This window comes from Oryx dammah, unplaced genomic scaffold (assembly GCF_014754425.2).
Source record: "Oryx dammah isolate SB20612 unplaced genomic scaffold, SCBI_Odam_1.1 HiC_scaffold_21, whole genome shotgun sequence".
In the NCBI taxonomy this organism is placed as follows: Eukaryota; Metazoa; Chordata; class Mammalia; order Artiodactyla; family Bovidae; genus Oryx; species Oryx dammah.
In genome coordinates, this window is record NW_024070205.1 from 44,362,933 (window position 1) to 44,380,695 (window position 17,763).

General features: G+C 40.4%; 1 protein-coding gene across 1 annotated transcript; it reads right to left on the reverse strand.

The window, feature by feature from the left end:
• Positions 1–7,956: 7,956 nt before the first annotated feature.
• Positions 7,957–10,912, reverse strand: LOC120880288 (lymphotactin-like). The gene is made up of 3 exons (XM_040263566.1): positions 10,840–10,912; positions 9,140–9,254; positions 7,957–8,228 (listed from the first exon to the last, which is right to left on the reverse strand). The coding sequence occupies exons 1-3, from the start codon at positions 10,898–10,900 to the stop codon at positions 8,075–8,077; spliced, it is 330 nt and encodes a 109-aa protein (XP_040119500.1). The 5' UTR covers positions 10,901–10,912; the 3' UTR covers positions 7,957–8,074.
• Between the last annotated feature and the right edge of the window lie 6,851 nt (positions 10,913–17,763).

The following is a 17,763-nucleotide window of genomic DNA, read 5'->3' on the forward strand; positions in this document are numbered from 1 at the left end:
TAAATGCAGTCAAATGCACATTTTGGCATAAGGTTGCTTCTAGCCATAAGGAACAGATGTGTCTGTTAATCTTAGTGCTTTGCTAGATACAAGAAGATGCAAAAATTCAGGCTCATAAAATCTTCTCCTGAAAATACCTAACTACGTAAAGACCTGTTCTGCCAGTTTTTCCCAGAGCATAGAGTGCCTAGTTCCTGATTTCCACCCTGAACTCCTTCCAGGGTGTGTTGACAGTCAGTGACTGCAGTGGCTAGTGAATTACTCCTTGCAGAGGCAGATGGCTAGTGATAACTTTTAGTTGGTACACTGAGCTAAGTGTGGTTTAATGTACTCTTTGGAGACTTTGACAAGCTATGTCACCATGACTCTCCAAGAACAGAAGGATAGTATGACCAGTCCCTGAATATATTTAACCAAAGCATCTTTTTTAATGGAGGCTCTCATGTTATTCCATAGTACACTCTATGATTTGATGAGGTGTGTGTGTGTTAGTTGCTCAGTCGTATCCAACTCTTTGCAACCCCGTGCACTGTAGCTGGCCAGGCTCCTCTGTCCATGGAATTCTCCAGGCAAAAATACTGGAGTGGGTTGCCATTCCCTTCTCCATTTGATGAGTTAGATGCAAGTATACAGAAAATAGGGAAAATTAAACCCAACTTTGCCTAAAGGATGAAGACTGGGGTCTCAATGAGTAAATGTTAACATCCAGGAAATCTTGCAGATGCCTTATAGAGTCTCTTTTTCATCTACCCTCCATTGTACAACTCTTATCCCATCCTACCTACTAGGGATAAAAAAAAAAAAAAAAGCTCACTTGTCACATCTTCACTATGTCCCAGTTTCCATTTTAAGCGCTTTGACCCTCATAATAATCCTATGAAGTCAGCACTATTATTATTCTAATTTTATAAATGAGGGAACCTAAGGCACAGAGACATTGAAGAATTTCCCCTTAGTCACTTATGTAGTAAGTGGTAAAGTCAGTATGGCTTCCTGGTGGCTTAGTCAGTAAAGAATCCACCTGCAACGCAGGAAACCACCTGCATTGCAGGAGATGTGGGTTCAATCCCTGGGTCAGGAATATCCCCTGGAGAAGGAAAAGGCACCCCACTCCAGTATTCTTGCCTGGGAAATCTCATGGACAGAGGAGCCTGGTGGGTTACAGTCCGTGGAGTTGCAAGAGGCGGACATAACTTAGCAACTTAAGCCAGTATATAAATGCATACACACCTAGGCAGAGCTAGTTTTCCAACTATCACACCATTGTCTACCCCAGAGAGCAAGAAGGGGAGAGAAAGAGAGAGAAGGAGAGAGAGCACCTTGACTATTCTCCCCTCCTCTTTCACCCACTGCTTATGACAGGTGACTCTGTAACATCCCTCTCCCTCATCCACCTTTCCACCCACCCATCTTCCCTATCCAACCTTCAGAGAAATGGGAACCCGCCTTTCTCTCATACAACACCCGGTGCTTCTGAAGGTTATGATCATCTCAGTCTAGCCATGTGGCCTTTTGTTTCTATACTCTATAATGTGAAACTTCTTCCCAAAGATCTCATTCAGCAGTTCCACCTTGATGAGAGAAATCACAGGTTTCAGGAAGAAGCAAATTATGCAGCTTTCACAATTACTCTCGGCAGCAGAAAGTGAAAGGAAATCAACATACATCACTTGTATCTGACTGAACTTTCTTTTGGCAGGATTGAGGGGAGATGGGGAGAGACAGCTTTCTCTCAGCTGAGATTCCTCTAAATTTCTTCCCTAGCTTCCAGAATAACAATTCCAGGTCACTTCTCTGACCTTCCACCCTCAGCAGTCTGTCTTAATGTTTACTACTTGCTCCCAAAGAAAGAAAGAAAAAAAAAAACCTTTTGACCTTCTCCCTCACACTCTCTCATCAAACTCCACCTTGCTGTAATGCTCAGGCACTCCTAATTCCCATTCAAAACCTTTTCTTTCACTTCATTTCTCTTTTTCTCTCATTATGGATTCATCTATCTGCTCCTTTCTGCCTCCCACTGCCATGTGACAAATCCCTCTTAAAATAATGCTGATGACTCACCCAGTGGATACTGTATTCCATTTATATGTACCTTTTTCCCCCAAGGGGCATAAAGAGTTTCACAGATATTCAGTTTTATTTTTACTTCATCCTTGCGAAAAAGAAAAAAAAAAAGAATCTGTCAAAAGGGGATAGAAATGTAGTTTGGGCTTTTAGTCTGAATTACTGAGCATTAAGGCTGATAATCAGTTTTTGACTCTTTCAGACCTCCTCTTTCTCAGCATCTCTTCCTTGGTACTATTTATTTGCTTCAGAGTCTATTAGCAACCACACCAGAAATTAGACTACAATCTTACCAATCAGTTGTGCTGTTTCTTAACCAGCCACCCAACTGGAAACCTCAGTGCAGTCCCAACTTCTCCAGTTTCTCCTCCACATCCAGTTGATCACCATGGCCATCCTGATTCTGCCTTGGGTTCTTTTTCACTCCTATTTCCATTGCCACAACTTAATTCGGGCCACCATCTCCTCCAGCCTGGATTTATGTTTTCCAACCTGACACAATGTTCGTCTCTCTATTCCCCACCAACCTAAACATTCTCTGCACTCCTCCAAGTCACATCTGATCACCTTGCTCCCGAGGGCCCTCTGTTTAAAACCACACACTTTGGCGTAGCACTCCGAGTGGTCTCAGTCTTGCCTGGGCTTCCTTCTTCTGTGATCCCTGAGCTCTAGACCCCGGCCACCCCAGAAAAGAGCAGTTTCCCTGAACAGGCCTGATTTCCCTGCTTCTGGGCTTCCTCATTCTCATGGTTCCCACTGGCAGAACTGCTCGCCCCTGGTGTGTCTCCTCCTGGCATATTTCTTCTCAGGTTTAATGGTACAATTTTTGTATCACCTCTTGTGCAGAACTTTTCCTAACTTTCCTAGGGCAGATTTAAATATTCTCTCTTCAGCATTCCTATAGAATGCTGAATAAATAGAGCATTCTATTCAGAATAGAGATACATATAATGTATACGTATAATGTATGTATTACTTCTAGAATAGAGATACATATAAGGTAGTGTATATTGCACAAAAAAAATGTGTTGGAGATTTATGGTGTTCCTGGCGTTATGCCAGGTATTAAGTACATAGAGATCAAATCCACAATCCCTACTCTGAATATTAAGTAGACTGAAAGTAAAGAAAAATAAACCGGTATTTCAAAGTGATACAGTGATAGTAGAGGTAACCCCAGGGGCTCAGACGGTCCATGAGAGGAGAGTCACCTAGGCTGGGGATGTCAGGAAGGTCTCTAAGAGGAGGTAAACCCTGGGCTGAGCTGTTTGGAACATCTGAATAGGAATGAATGGCTTTGATGGCTGTACTTTCATGGGCTTCATGACAGAAGACTAAATGCGGTGCTCCTTGCACTCAGCAGGTGCTCCCCAGCTATTCAGGAAATCAAACAGATCTAAAAATGATTGGTCTGTGGATGTCTAAAACCCCCACTGATGTCATTTATTGCTTCTCAACCCTGCCTTCTCCTTTCTTTTGGTGGTTGGCTTCGATCTTGGTCCCACAGGTCTAATATTAGCCAATAAAAAATGCAAATAACAAGGCACGCCCCATAAATGTGATATTGTCCCATCCCAGTACTGGCTCCCCATAGCCAAAGAAGCAGTGATTGGATTTGCGGGCCATACCGCCCGAGTTAGGCAATCGTGGATCGTTAATGTGCTCTCTGGCTAAGCAGAAAAAAAAATGAGGAGAAGGAAAAATGTGTGAATGCATACTAGGCCAAGTTCAAAAGTCAGCAGGCTTCAAAGTCACTTCTCACTACCACTGGCGGCCAATGTCATTTCCCACAACCTCCAGGATGGAGTACATGCTCCTCCATCTGGGAGGCAAAGACCTTGGTGTCAACTCCTCCATCTCTCTCATCTCACCTTTTGCTTACTCTTCCTTTGTTGTTGAACCTTAGCTTTGTCCCTCAGTCAGTCCTATTAAACTGGCTTCCCAGATGGCTCAGTGGTAAAGAATCCACCTGCCAGTGCAGGAGACACAAGAGACACGGGTTCGATACCTGGGTCAGAAAGATCCCCTGAAGGAGGAAATGGTAACCCACTCCAGTATTCTCACCTGGGAAATCCCATAGACAGAGGAGCCTGGTGGGCTTATAGTCCATGGGGTCACAAAGAGTCGGACATGACTGAGCACACACACATATTTAACTCCTTTCATTTCCTTCATGCCTCCAGATTCTCTCACTTTCAGGCCTCTTTATGTGCTGCTTGTCCTCTGCAGGGATTGCACTGAACTCCCCTGGAAAATTTTGACTTACCTTTCAGGTTTCAGGTGAAAAGCTATTTTTAGGAGGAAGCCTGTCTTGAACTTCTCCACCTGTTAGGACCTGAACAGGTTTGCTCCTTTCTGCCCCAAATTCACACTCCTTACTTTCCCTATCATCGTAGGTTACACAGTTATTGAAATTGTCTGCTTAGTTGTGTAAGCTCCCTGAAGTTAGGACTTGTGTCTGGTTTCACCTCTGCATCCCAATGCCTGGCAGACCATCTGAACTACGTTAGGCACTTCATGAGCATCTGTGGTTTGAGTCAGTGGATAAAAGAACCTTGGGGTCAAATGGAAGGATGGGGTTAGCAGAGGCAAACTATTATATATAAAATGGATAAGTGACAAAGACCCACTGTATTGCAGGAAACAAATTTCAACATATTATGAGACACCATAATGGAAAAGAATATAAAAAGGAATATATATATAGGGCTTCCCAGGTGACGCTAGTTGTAAAGAACCTGCCTGCCAATGCAGGAGTTGTACAGTGTGGGTTCGATCCCTGGGTCAGGAAGATCCCCTGGAGAAGGGAATGGCAACCCACTCTGGTATTCTTGCCTGGAGAATCCCATGGACAGAGGAGCCTGTCGGGCTACAGTCCATAGAGTCTCAAAGAGCCAGATGTGAGTGAAGTGGCGTAGCATGCAGGCACATACATATGTATAAAAAACTGAATCATTTTGCTGTACAGCAGTAATTAACACAACACTGTAAATCAACTACACTTCAATTTTAAAAATGAAATAAAAATAAATAAATAACCTGAAGTAAGGAATAGAAGACACAAAGTACCAGAATGTAAACTCTATGAAAGCAGGGGTTTGTTCTGCTCACAGTTACAGTTTCTGGCACATAATAGACCCTCAACAAATTGTTACTGAATGAATGAACTAGTTGATTAATTAAGTTGGTTAAACGAAGCTATTATGTAGGCCTGAATAGTCTTTTCAGGGGTACATTGCATATGGTTTGGTCTTCAGGGAATTAACCTCTGAAGAGAGGAAGGCAGTGGGACATGGAAGTTAAAAAGTGTGAACTTGGAGCCAGGCTTCCATGGGTTCACATCTGAACTCTATCCCTCACAAGTCAATAGCCTTATTATGCCTTAGTTTTTTTGCCTTTATGAGAGGTCTGTAATGTGACTGAATATCTTAACAACATTTGCAAATCAATAAAATAGTGCTGGTTACATAGTAAAAACTGCTTAAGTATTTGCTATAGGCAACAGACAGGCCTTACAAAATGGAAAGTCAAGAAGTACTGTCCACAGTTGATAGAATAAGAAATAAATGATAGGTATCTTACCTAAATGTGTAAACATAATTAATTAAAATATCAACATAATTATATGGAGAGAATGGAAAAAGAAAACTAAATGCTCGTGTACCATAAAAGACAGCCACAAACAATGTCCAAAATTGACAGCCCAGGAATTAATGGTGACCAAATATGACTGATTGAAGTATTAACTGACCCCGAGTTTTCTGCTAGGCATTGGAGACCTGATGTATTGATAGCCACAAGCAGCTTTCAGTCTAATTGCAGGATTGTGGTGGGGGAAGCAGAGAAAGGAATACAAGCAGTTTCAATATAAGTTGGTAAGTTTTAGGTTATAGTTAAGTACAAGTAGCCACAGGAGCACGAAAGAAGGGTCACAGCCACTAAAAAAAAGTTAGTATTTTGAACCCTCTCCTTCTTAGGTTATTTGGTTGAATTGAATTGAAATCCCGTAAACCACAGGATTACATTTAGTAGACACAAGTCCTACCTAAGCATCCAGTCAATTAGTTAAAATTTATAGGCACTGTTTGATTGAAATCTCTTAGCATTACCTTAGATAATGTGATAATAAGATGTGTATACCTATAGTCTTCAATATATATTATCTCTTGAATACTTGTAGGGTTTAGGAGATATTTGGGAAATGCAAGTACATGTTCAATCAGGAAACCTCCTTTGCATCTTCTCTGACTTTACTAGGTTTCACCCCTCCATAAAACAAGCGATTTCTCCTTAAGTGTATCTTTTAAGCCCAGCTTTGAAGATTACTGTGGGCAAACAGCAATGAGAAAGGACAGGTGACTCCACCTTTTGCTAGGAGGCAGTGTTTTAATCATTCCTCTCTGTTTCCCTAATAGTTCAGCTGGTAAAGAATCTGCCTGCAGTATGCGAGACCTGGGTTTGATCCTTAAGTTGGGAGGATCACCTGGAGAACGGAAAGGCCACCCATTCCAGTATTTTGCCTGGAGAATTCCATGGACTGTATAGTCCATAGGGTCATAAAGAGTTGGACACAACTGAGTGATTTTCACTTCACTTCACTCTGGTTCAGTAGTTGGATGACTAAAAGTAAGCTGATTCAAGAAGTTGCCCTCTGTTACCCTCCTAAAATATTTAGCATTTCAGATTGTCCCCCTAGAACCAGGAAACAACTGGTCCTTGAAACTATCAAGGTTTGATCAGTTCTAAACTATTTAAAGTCAAATAGAAGTGGATGTATACATTATCAGCTACTTGGCTAGCACAATCATAACCATGAACCAAATTAGCAATTTAAAGAGAATACAGGAGGACATGAATCTGGGATCTTTAGGGGACCAAATGAAATAATATTAGTTAAAACTTTACTGCAAATTATGATCACACTAGATGTGTATAGCGGACTTTTGGACTCAGAGGGAGAGGGAGAGGGTGTGATGATTTGAGAGAATGGCATTGAAACATGTATAATAACATGTAAGAATCGAAATGCCCGTCTATGTCTGATGAAGGATATGACACGCTTGGGGCTGACGCGCGGGGATGACCCAGAGAGATGTTGTGGGGAGGGGGGTGGGAGGGGGGTTCATGTTTGGGAACGCATGTACACCTGTGGTGGATTCATGTCAATCTATGCCAAAACCAATACAGAATTGTAAAGTAAAAATTAAAAATAAATAAATAAATTAAAAAAAAAAAAAAGAAATGTTCCAAGTGACAGTGTTTGGGATGTTAAATTCCAAACACATAACTTGTATGTTAACTAGAGTAGTGACAATTGTGGAAGTTGCAGAAAGGCAATGAGAACATTGCTTAATTTGAGTGGAATTGATTTTTGTTGAATAAACTGTCTAACCTTGGCAAATGAAAGAACTGACAAACTGTGTCTTTTTCCTTTCTCTTGTAGATCAGATGAAACATAGAGGTATGAGAATTTGCTCAAGATCAAACTTGAGTGAAGTCACTTTTTGAGTAGTGAACTCTCAGAATGGGAACCCAGTAACAGTCAGATAATTTTCTCCTTTATTTCTTAAAAATAGAACTGCATGATGAAGACAGGTTGAAATAAGGCTTAAATTGTCATCATCGCATTTGTCACCTATGAGTCGTGTAGACAACAACTTCATGCTAGAACCTAAGAATAATGAATATAGCTTTCATCTCTGATAAACACTGATATAATCTCTCCCATCAGGGATCAAAAGGAGGAATGGTAAGGACAGAAATGGAACACAAATGATGTATTACCTTCCCCAATATGTAATGAATACGTTTGTGGAATATTCTTAATAATAAATATTTATTAATTAGAACATCTGAATGATTACAAAAGAAATATAAAAAATAAAAATCCACGAAAATAATTTGACTCATACAGCACTTTTATAAAAAGTGAATATAATGTAATCAGTCCATGGGCTTTGAAGGGAAATGAGGTGGCTGGCTAGGGAGGGGACAAAGTGTTGGAAGGTCACTACCCAGTCAGGGTCACAGTTCTATTGGTGGATGGCTGGGCTCCTGTAGGCTTGATCTGGCTCATATTTTTCCTGTCTATCCTTTGGACGGCTTTTTTCACCCAGTCAACTGCAGGATCAGCACAGATTTTAAATCCTCGTCTGGTAATGAATCTGCAATAAAAGGAAAAGATAGGCACAATTAATCACATCCTCAAAGCCTTGGGGCCAAAAGTTAAGATCAGATCATGTAAAAGAGATCTTGTGCAGAAAGGACTGGGTAAATCAGTCTTTCAGATTCACAAGATCATAAATGAAAATCATTCTTCTGCAATCTATTTTTTTGAAGAAGAAAAATCTATTTTTTGTGAAGAAGAAATAGTTCCAGGTAATACCCAGATTCCTTGTTCAGCATAATTTTCAGACTCCTATCTCATCATTGCCACCAAGTGATGTAATTAAACTAGACATTTGAGGTCCTTTTTCTTTTTTCACATCTAAACCCTGTCATCCTATCTTCTGCACAAAAGGTGATTTATTTATCTTATTTGAAGAGGTGGGGGGTAAAGTTGTGATTATATGTTGGGAAGTGTTGCTATTTTGAACATGAAATCCTGGAAAGAGAATGGTACCACGTAGGCTAATTGTTGACACTATTCCTTGAGATGTGGCAACTGATAAAATATGACATTCTACTCCAGGCATCAAAAAGGAAAAGAAAGGCAGGGAAGGGGGTGGATGGGAAGAGAGGTATCCCACAGCAGTGTGGCTCTGTGCTCAAATCCTGATCTGATCCAGCCATCTCTAAACCTAACCCTCTGGAACGAGCACATTATTCATCTGGTTCCCAGTCCGATTATTCTGTTAAGATAAATCAGAAAGGAGGGTGACAGTCTTCACTTGGTTGCCAATTTTTTTGTCATCATCATTGTTTGGGGCTATGCAAGGACATGGTTAATATGGAAAAACAAAAGGACTGTTGGCTAGGTTGAGGTCTTCCTCCCTGTTAACTAATTTTTCCCAAGAAGGGTGGCATTTCTGTACACTGTGTTCCATCAAGCCCAGCTTTGGGGAGAGAAACTCACATCACTGCTTTCATGGAGCCCTCCTTGATGGTGTAGGTCTTGATGTTTTTAACTGGCAGTCGCCGTGTAGTCAGACTCACACAGATGTTCTTTTCTAGAACTTCAGTCCCCACACCTGTACAGAAAACCAAGCAAACAAAAATAAAATATAATTTCTAATAATATAAATGTTAGAGTGTCATCAATCAAATAACAAAGAGTGATCTGATAAAGAGTAGTTTGGGACAGTCAATATTAAACATGGGAGAGGTAGCTCATTTTTGACTGAATCACTAAAGGTGTTATTTTAAATGTTAAAATGAGAAATATGTAAAGCCAATAGTTCACAGAGTCCTCATCCTCAATAGAAATGGCCTGGAGGGATTAAATTTAACAGTTTCGAGAATATCTTACATTGGAGAAGGGAAAATAACCTGGAATAGTTAATAATATAAAGGGTTTCCTAAACGTGAGTTTGAGTGAACACCGGGAGTTGATGATGGACAGGGAGGCCTGCTGCTGCTGCTGCTAAGTCGCTTCAGTCGTGTCCTACTCTCTGTGACCCCATAGACGGCAGCCCACCAGGCTCCCCCATACATGGGTTTGCACCAAATGCAAGCCTCTTGTCTCAGAAAAATGCCAGCCAGCCACAGTTCAGGCAACATTTGGCTTAAACTTTTTGTTTTAACAGTATTTTATTTAAGGAACAGTTTCAGGGACTTTCAGACAGTACTGTCACTATTTACAGAGAACCGTGGGGATCCATGATCAGGCTCAGATATTTTGGTCTAAGTAACAAGTCTACAGATTAGGAGTTTTAAAGGAGAGTTTCTGAAGCATTAATTATACCCCAAGGATATTCCTTCTTGTGGTCAGAGCTGCCAAGAGAAATGTACTCTGACCAGCTGAGAACAAAATGATCCTTTAAAAAATATGTGTCGAATGCTCAGTAATGTAGTGAAGTCTCAGCTGGGTATACCTTATAATTTATTTGACTGTATATAAGGCATTGATATTTGTTAGCACTATGGTCTCATAAAAACTTGATAAGTTTATCCTAAATGGGAACAACATTCATAATATAGCAGTAATATAGACTCTCTTACACACTTAAATGTAATATTGATTTCCTGGGTATGAAGGTATGAGCTCCAATCATTTTTGTTTTAATAAAAAAACATTGATTTGTTTCAGAACATAACACTCTCTAGTCATTCCCGCATCACGACTGAGCTCTCAAATTTTTTGAGAATTTATCAAGATCAATATTAAATGGGCAAAAGCTTCAAAGATACACAATTGTCATCACCATTCCACAGCTAACATTAATTAAGAAACCAGGACTTGTGTAGTAACCTGAAAAATTTATTATAATTTACACTATTGATTATATATAATGTTTATTTCATTTTAACCCCAAGTAAGTGTATCAGTTATCATATTCATCTTATAGACAAGTAAGCATAGGCAAATACAAGTTAAGAAACTTACCCCAATTCACCCAGTTGTGAAAAATAGGAGTCTAGCTGTTAGCCAAGATATATCTGCAAAATCCACAAGATCCTCTAGAGTCAAATTATTCCCATTTTGCACACAGGAAGACTGAGGCTTAGCTTGGAGAAAGTAATTTACTCCATTCAAAACCTGAGTCAATAGCAAAATGCCTGGCGACTGCCTGTACACCTAGATGTTCCTTATCTCATAAACAACCTTTGACTCACCTTCCACAGTGTATGCAGTGAGACTGCAGATCACCAGGCAGATCAGGATGAGAAGTTTCATGGCTGAGGTCCCACTGAGCTGTGCAGCAAGAGGCTGAAGACCTTGGCTCCTCTGAGTCTCTTTTATTCCCCCCAGTGGTCAGCGCACTTCCTGTGCTGAGAGGGGGAGTTTCAAGGTGAGTGTGGAATCACGGAAAGTCTTTGCAATACTGGTGCTTTCTTAGTTTGAAAAAAAAAGTTCCTTTGTCCCCACTCACACTAACCCCACATCTTGTGGCCTTTTCTCCTCCTCCTGTGGTTAATGTGTCAGTGAAACCTTATGTATGTACAAAAGAAACGTAGTGGTCTCATCTCCTACCACCAGTCTAAATTCAAACCTCCCATTGCACACATGTCCCAAGGCCATGTCAGGGTGATGGCCCAGCCGGGACATGGTGTAAAGGAAAGGGGCGGGGTGGTCACTGTGGTCCAGCTCCCCCACCAGCTCATGCAACATTCGCTGTGACATGAGGCTTCCACCACCCTGGTCATATGCGCTTGGTGACTCCATAGGGAGCCAAAGAGATACTGTTGCTTCCCTGAGTTTCTCAGTCCTCTGCCTTCTTTTTCTTCTCATCTGTCCTCTGCCCGCATTCAATTGATCCCCTTTCTTGCACCACCCTTTCCACATGCCCAAGGAACATTTAAATAAGGGTGTTTGGAGCCTGTCTATATTCACACGTTTGCTTTATTGTAGCTTACTACATGTCTTTTAAAATAGATTTTGAAAAGTTGTCCTCACATAAACTTTATTTTGGAAAAAAGGAAAACAAAACATTATCTGTAGATGCTTTTAAGAAATTATTGTTTTAAGAAAAACAAAATTATCTATAATATTACCATTCTGATGGTTTTTGTTGTTAATGATTTTCAGTGAATCTCTATTGGTATGCATATGTTTACACAGTTGTGATAATTATAAATATTTAGACTATTTTTACATCAATGTAAAAATCTTCCTATTTTTTTAATAGTCTTCATATAATAGAGTCTTCATACTCTGAGTAAACATAGACATATTAAGCCATTCCCTTATAACATACTGTTATGTAGAACATATTTATAAGATAGATGTTCAGTGATATACACTGATAACTCCTAATAACCAGGAGTAGGATTACTAGGCAAAATTGTATGATCATCTTTATAACTCTTGCTACATATTGACATAATCTTCCCAAAATATACTTTCTATTTGCTGTGCTTCTAGCAGTGTTTGTCTGTATCACTTGTAATGAACCCTTTCTGGGACTCAGTTTGTTGTTCGATTTTGTCTTATTTTCTTTAGTAGCTGTCTATTTTTTAAAAATGTCCCTCAGTTGTGTCTGACTCTTTGCAACCTCATGGACTGCAGCCAACCAGGCTCTTCTGTCCACGGGATTCTCCAGGCAAGAATACCAGAGGGGATAGCTATTCCCTTCTCCAGGAGATCGTCTCTGGTACATGTATTAATTATGTATGAAGCTAAACGGTTTTGTCATTACTATGAAGGGATACAAAAATAAAATTCATATTAAGTATATGTATAGCTAAAAGAGCTTGCCATTGCTATTAGGTATATGGAAGCAAATTCCTATATTTCCTATATTCCTATAAAATTATAGGCTAAACTCTAAGATATTTTTCATCAATGGCATTTAATTTTCCAGTCAGACTTTACTCAGAAATTTGAATATCTTTCTTGTTATCTCCACCTGGCTATACATTCAGTCCTTAAACTCAACATACCTTTCTACTCAGAATGCTCTCTCTCCTATTACTCTGTGACACTGAATAAGGTTTCATCTTCTTTTTCAGTATCTAAATACAGATTACTTGGGTCTTCTTAGACTCATTGTTGGATATCCATATGTTATTTCCAAACAAGCCATACTAAGCGCACATGTAGCTCATGTATATGTCTTCTCCTCTCTCTCCAGAATGTTCAAGACAGGACCTCTTCATTCCCTGTAAGGTCTACAGCAGTAGACGAGCTGATTCCCAGGTCTAGGTCTCCACCCTTTCCAAGATATTCTCTGCAGCATTGCTGGAGCAATCATTCTAAAATCTTAATCTAATTGAGTTGTTTTCGTACTGACATATGTTTGCTAATTCCCAACACATGCAAAATTCATTTCAAACCTCACATTTTCATATATAAAGGTGTTCAGACCTAACAGTGCTTTTCCTTTCAGTTCAGTTCAGTCGCTCAGTCATGTCCGACTCTTTGTGAACCCATGAACTGCAGCACACCAGGCCTCCCTGTCCATCACCAACTCCCGGAGTTCACTCAAACTTACGTCCATCGAGTCGGTGATGCCATCCAGCCATCTCATCCTGTGTCATCCCCTTCTCCTCCTGCCCCCAATCCCTCCCAGCATCCGAGTCTTCTCCAATGAGTCAACTCTTCGCATGAGGTGGCCAAATATTGGAGTTTCAGCTTCAGCATCAGTCCTTCCAATGAACACCCAGGACTAATCTCCTTTAGGATGGACTGGTTGGATCTCCTTGCAGTCCAAGGGACTCTCAAGAGTCTTCTCCAACACCACAGTTCAAAAGCATCAATTCTTTGGTGCTCAGCTTTCTTCACAGTCCAACTCTCACATTCATACATGACTACTGGAAAAACCATAGCTTTGACTAGACGGACCTTTGTTGGCAAAGTAATGTCTCTGCTTTTGAATATGCTATCTAGGTTGGTAATAACTTTCCTTCCAAGAGTAACCATTTTTTAATTTCATGACTGCAATCACCATCTGCAGTGATTTTGGAGCCCCCCCCCAAAATAAAGTCTGATACTGTTTCCACTGTTTCCTTATCTATTTCCCATGAACTGATGGGACCAGATACCATGATCTTCATTTTCTGAATGTTGAGCTTTAAGCCAACTTTTTTACTCTCCACTTTCACTTTCATCAAGAGGCTTTTCAGTTCCTCTTCACTTTCTGCCATAAGGGTGGTGTCATCTGCATATCTGAGGTTGTTGATATTTCTCCCGGCAATCTTGATTCCAGCTTGTGCTTCTTCCAGTCCAGCGTTTCTCATGATGTACTCTGCATAGAAGTTAAATAAGTAGGGTGACAATATACAGACTTGATGTACTCCTTTTCCTATTTGGAACCAGTCTGTTGTTCCATGTCTAGTTCTAACTGTTGCTTCCTGACCTGCATATAGGTTTCTCAAGAGGCAGGTCAGGTAGTCTGGTATTCTCATCTCTCTCAGAATTTTCCACAGTTTATTGTGATCCACATAGTCAAAGGCTTTGGCATAGTCAATAAAGGAGAAATAGATGTTTTTCTGGAACGCTCTTGCTTTTTCCATGATCCAGCGGATGTTGGCAATTTGATCTCTGGTACCTCTGCCTTTACTAAAACCAGCTTGAACATCAGGAAGTTCATGGTTCACGTATTGCTGAAGCCTGGCTTGGAGAATTGTTAACATTACTTTACTAGCATGTGAGATGAGTGCAATTGTGCAGTAGTTTGAGCATTCTTTGGCATTGCTTTTCTTTGAGATTGGAATGAAAACTGACCTTTTCCAGTCCTGTGGCCACTGCTGAGTTTTCCAGATTTGCTGGCATATTGAGTGCAGCACTTTCACAGCATCATCTTTCAGGATTTGAAATAGCTCAACTGGAATGCCATCACCTCCACTAGCTTTGTTCGTAGTGATGCTTTCTAAGGCCCACTTGACTTCATATTCCAGGATGTCTGGCTCTAGATAAATGACCACACCATCATGATTATCTGGGTCATGACGATCTTTTTTGTACAGTTCTTCTGTGCATTCTTGCCACCTCTTCTTAATATCTTCTGCTTCTGTTAGTTTAAGATTCAACTTTCCCTACTCATGACCTTGCTTCAAAACCCCTAGTCTTAAAAAGCATCTATGAAGTCAACCAAATGGGCCATTCTCTTTTTTACTCAGTTCAGTTCAGTTGTTCAGTCATGTCTGACTCTTTGCAACCCCAAGGACTGCAGCATGCTAGGCTTCCCTGTCCATCACCAACTCCTGGAGCTTGCTCAAACTCATGTCCATCAAGTCAGTGATGCCATCCAGCCATCTCATCCTCTGTAGTCCCCTTCTCCTGCTGCCTTCAATCTTTCCCAGCATCAGGGTCTTTTCCAATGAGTTAGTTCTTCGCATCAGGAGGCCAAAATAGTGGAGCTTGAGCTTCAGCTTCAGCATCAGTCCTTCCAATGAATATTCAGGACTGATTTCCTTTAGGATGGACTGGTTGGATCTCCTTTCTCTCCATGGGACTCTCAAGAGTCTTCTCCAGCACCACAGTTCAAAAGCATCTATTCTTTGGCACTCAGCTTTCTTTACAGCCCAACTCTCGACACCCACATCTCTTTTCTACTACCCACTTACTATTTCCTTTATCAGGAATGCCCATCCAAGCTCCCTACATAGCTATCTGTAAACTCTTCCTCTTCCTACAAGTTTTCCTGAATTCCTCAAGATATCATTAGTTGTGCCTCCTTATGGGCTCTATTGGCACTTTCTAGCCACCACTATTCTATCACTAATCTTATTTTCTTCTTCTATTTAATTACATTTCTGCATCTCCCACTAGGTGGCAGCCTCCTTGAAAATAGAGAATTGGCTTCAGTCTTGTCCCTGGCAAGGCAGAATGTCTGCTATATAATATTCATTCATTAAATGGTTTTTGAATAAGTGAATTCATTTCAAGAGACCAACATTACAGTCACTGTATATTAAATAAAAGATGAACATCTAAACACATAAATCCAGAAGACTGTGTCTATATCTTCCTCTCACCTTTATAATCAAAAGACAATTTGACCCAAGGCTGATGTCTTACTTACCATTTTGAAATGGAGTTTCTTAAACTCTGAGAATGAATTAATTTCAGTTTTTCAAAGCATGCACTAGAGTCTCTAGTGGAGAGAATTAAGTAATCAACAAAAAAGTGGAAACCTAGTACACAATGGGCATAATTTGCTAATATGTGGGTATTGATTGATGACCAGTTGAAAAATAATAGCAAAAATTCTCTCATCCTTGATTCCTCTCTTTCTTTTACATGCCCTACCCAATCTGTCAGGAAATATAGTTGTCTCTCTAACTTCAAAATAGAATCTAAACTCTTCTTGCTACCCTAAGAGACGCAGTCCCCAGCCACCATTTCTTCTTACCTGGATTAGTGCATTTGTGCACTGCTGTATTTGTAAGATATGTATATAGCTCACGATAAAGTGAGGCTGCTCAGTCATGTATGACTCTTTGAGATCCCATTGACTATAGCCTACCAGGCTCCTCCGTCCATGGCATTTTCCAGGCAAAAGTACTGGAGTGGGTTGCCATTTCTCAGGTGAAACCCAGGTTTTCTGCATTGTGGGCAGACGTTTTACCCTCTGAGCCACCAGGGAAGCCCTCATAGTAACTACAAAGCAGAAACTCCTAGTATATACACAGAAGACATATGCTTTGATTCCTGGGATGGAATCCAGGTCTCCCGCATTGTAGACAGATGCTTTACCATCTGAGCCACCAGGAAAATGGCATTAGTAAGTTCTAAGAAGTCAGTCATAAAGGAAATAAGTCCTGAATATTCACAGGAAGGACTGATGCTGAAGCTGAAGCTCCAGTACTTTGGCTACCTGATGCAAAGAACTGACTCATTGGAAAAGACCCTGATGCTGGGAAAGATTGAAGGCAGGAAGAGAAGGGGATGACAGAGGATGAGATGGCTGGATGGCATCACTGAGTCAATGGACATGAGTTTGAGCAAGCTCTGGGAGTTGGTAATGGACAGGGAAGCCTAGCATGACCCCCTAGTCCATGGGGTCACAAAGAGTCAAACATGCCTCAGCAACTGAACTGAATTGCATGGATCATTAATTACTTTAAATGTAAATGAATTAAATTCTCCAATCAAAAGAGATGAAGTGACTAAATGGATTTTTAAAAATGCACACTGCCTACAAGAGACTCATTTCATCTTTATGGATACACATCAACTTAAAGTAAAGGGCTAGAAGATATCCCATGAATGTGGAAACCAAAAGGGAGCAGGTGTTACTGTACTTAGACAAACAACCACTCTTTACCACCTCCATAATTTAGCCTTTTCCAAAATTCCATATAGTTAAAATCATGTATTATATATACTTTTCATATTGACTTCTTTCATTAGTAGTATATTTTTAAGTTCCTTCCATGTCTTCTATGACTTTAATAGCTCATTTCTCATTATTACTGAGGAATATATCATTGTAGGGATATGTGTGTGCACGTAGTCACTCAGTCATATCCAACTGTTTGCAACTCTTTGGACTGTAGCCTCTGCCCATGAGATTTTCCAGGCAAGACTATTGGAGTAGATTGCCATTTCTCCAATGGATCTTTGCTACTCAGGGATCGAACCCATATCTACTGGCTCTTCTGCATTGTAAGTGGATTCTTTACCCACTGAGTCATTGGGGAATCCCCCTATGGATACACCACAATGTATTTATCCAGTCACCTACTGAAGGACATTTTGGTTGCTCCAAGGTGAATTCCTGTTGCTTCATAGCCTTTCCATCATTTGATATTTTTCATGTTTTAAATTTTTGCCATTTTCATACATGTATAGTAGTATCTCATTATTTTTCATTTACAATTTCCTAAACATCTATTTCTGCTTTATTGATTATGCCAAAGCCTTTGACTGTGTGCATCACAATAAACTGTGGAAAATTCTGAAAGAGATGGGAATACCAGACTACCTGACCTGCCTCTTGAGAAATCTGTATGCAGGTCAGGAAGCACCAGTTAGAACTGGACATGGAACAACAGACTGGTTCCAAATAGGAAAAGAAGTACGTCAAGGCTGCATATTGTCACCCTACTTATTTAACTTCTATGCAGAGTACATCATGAGAAATGCTGGACTGG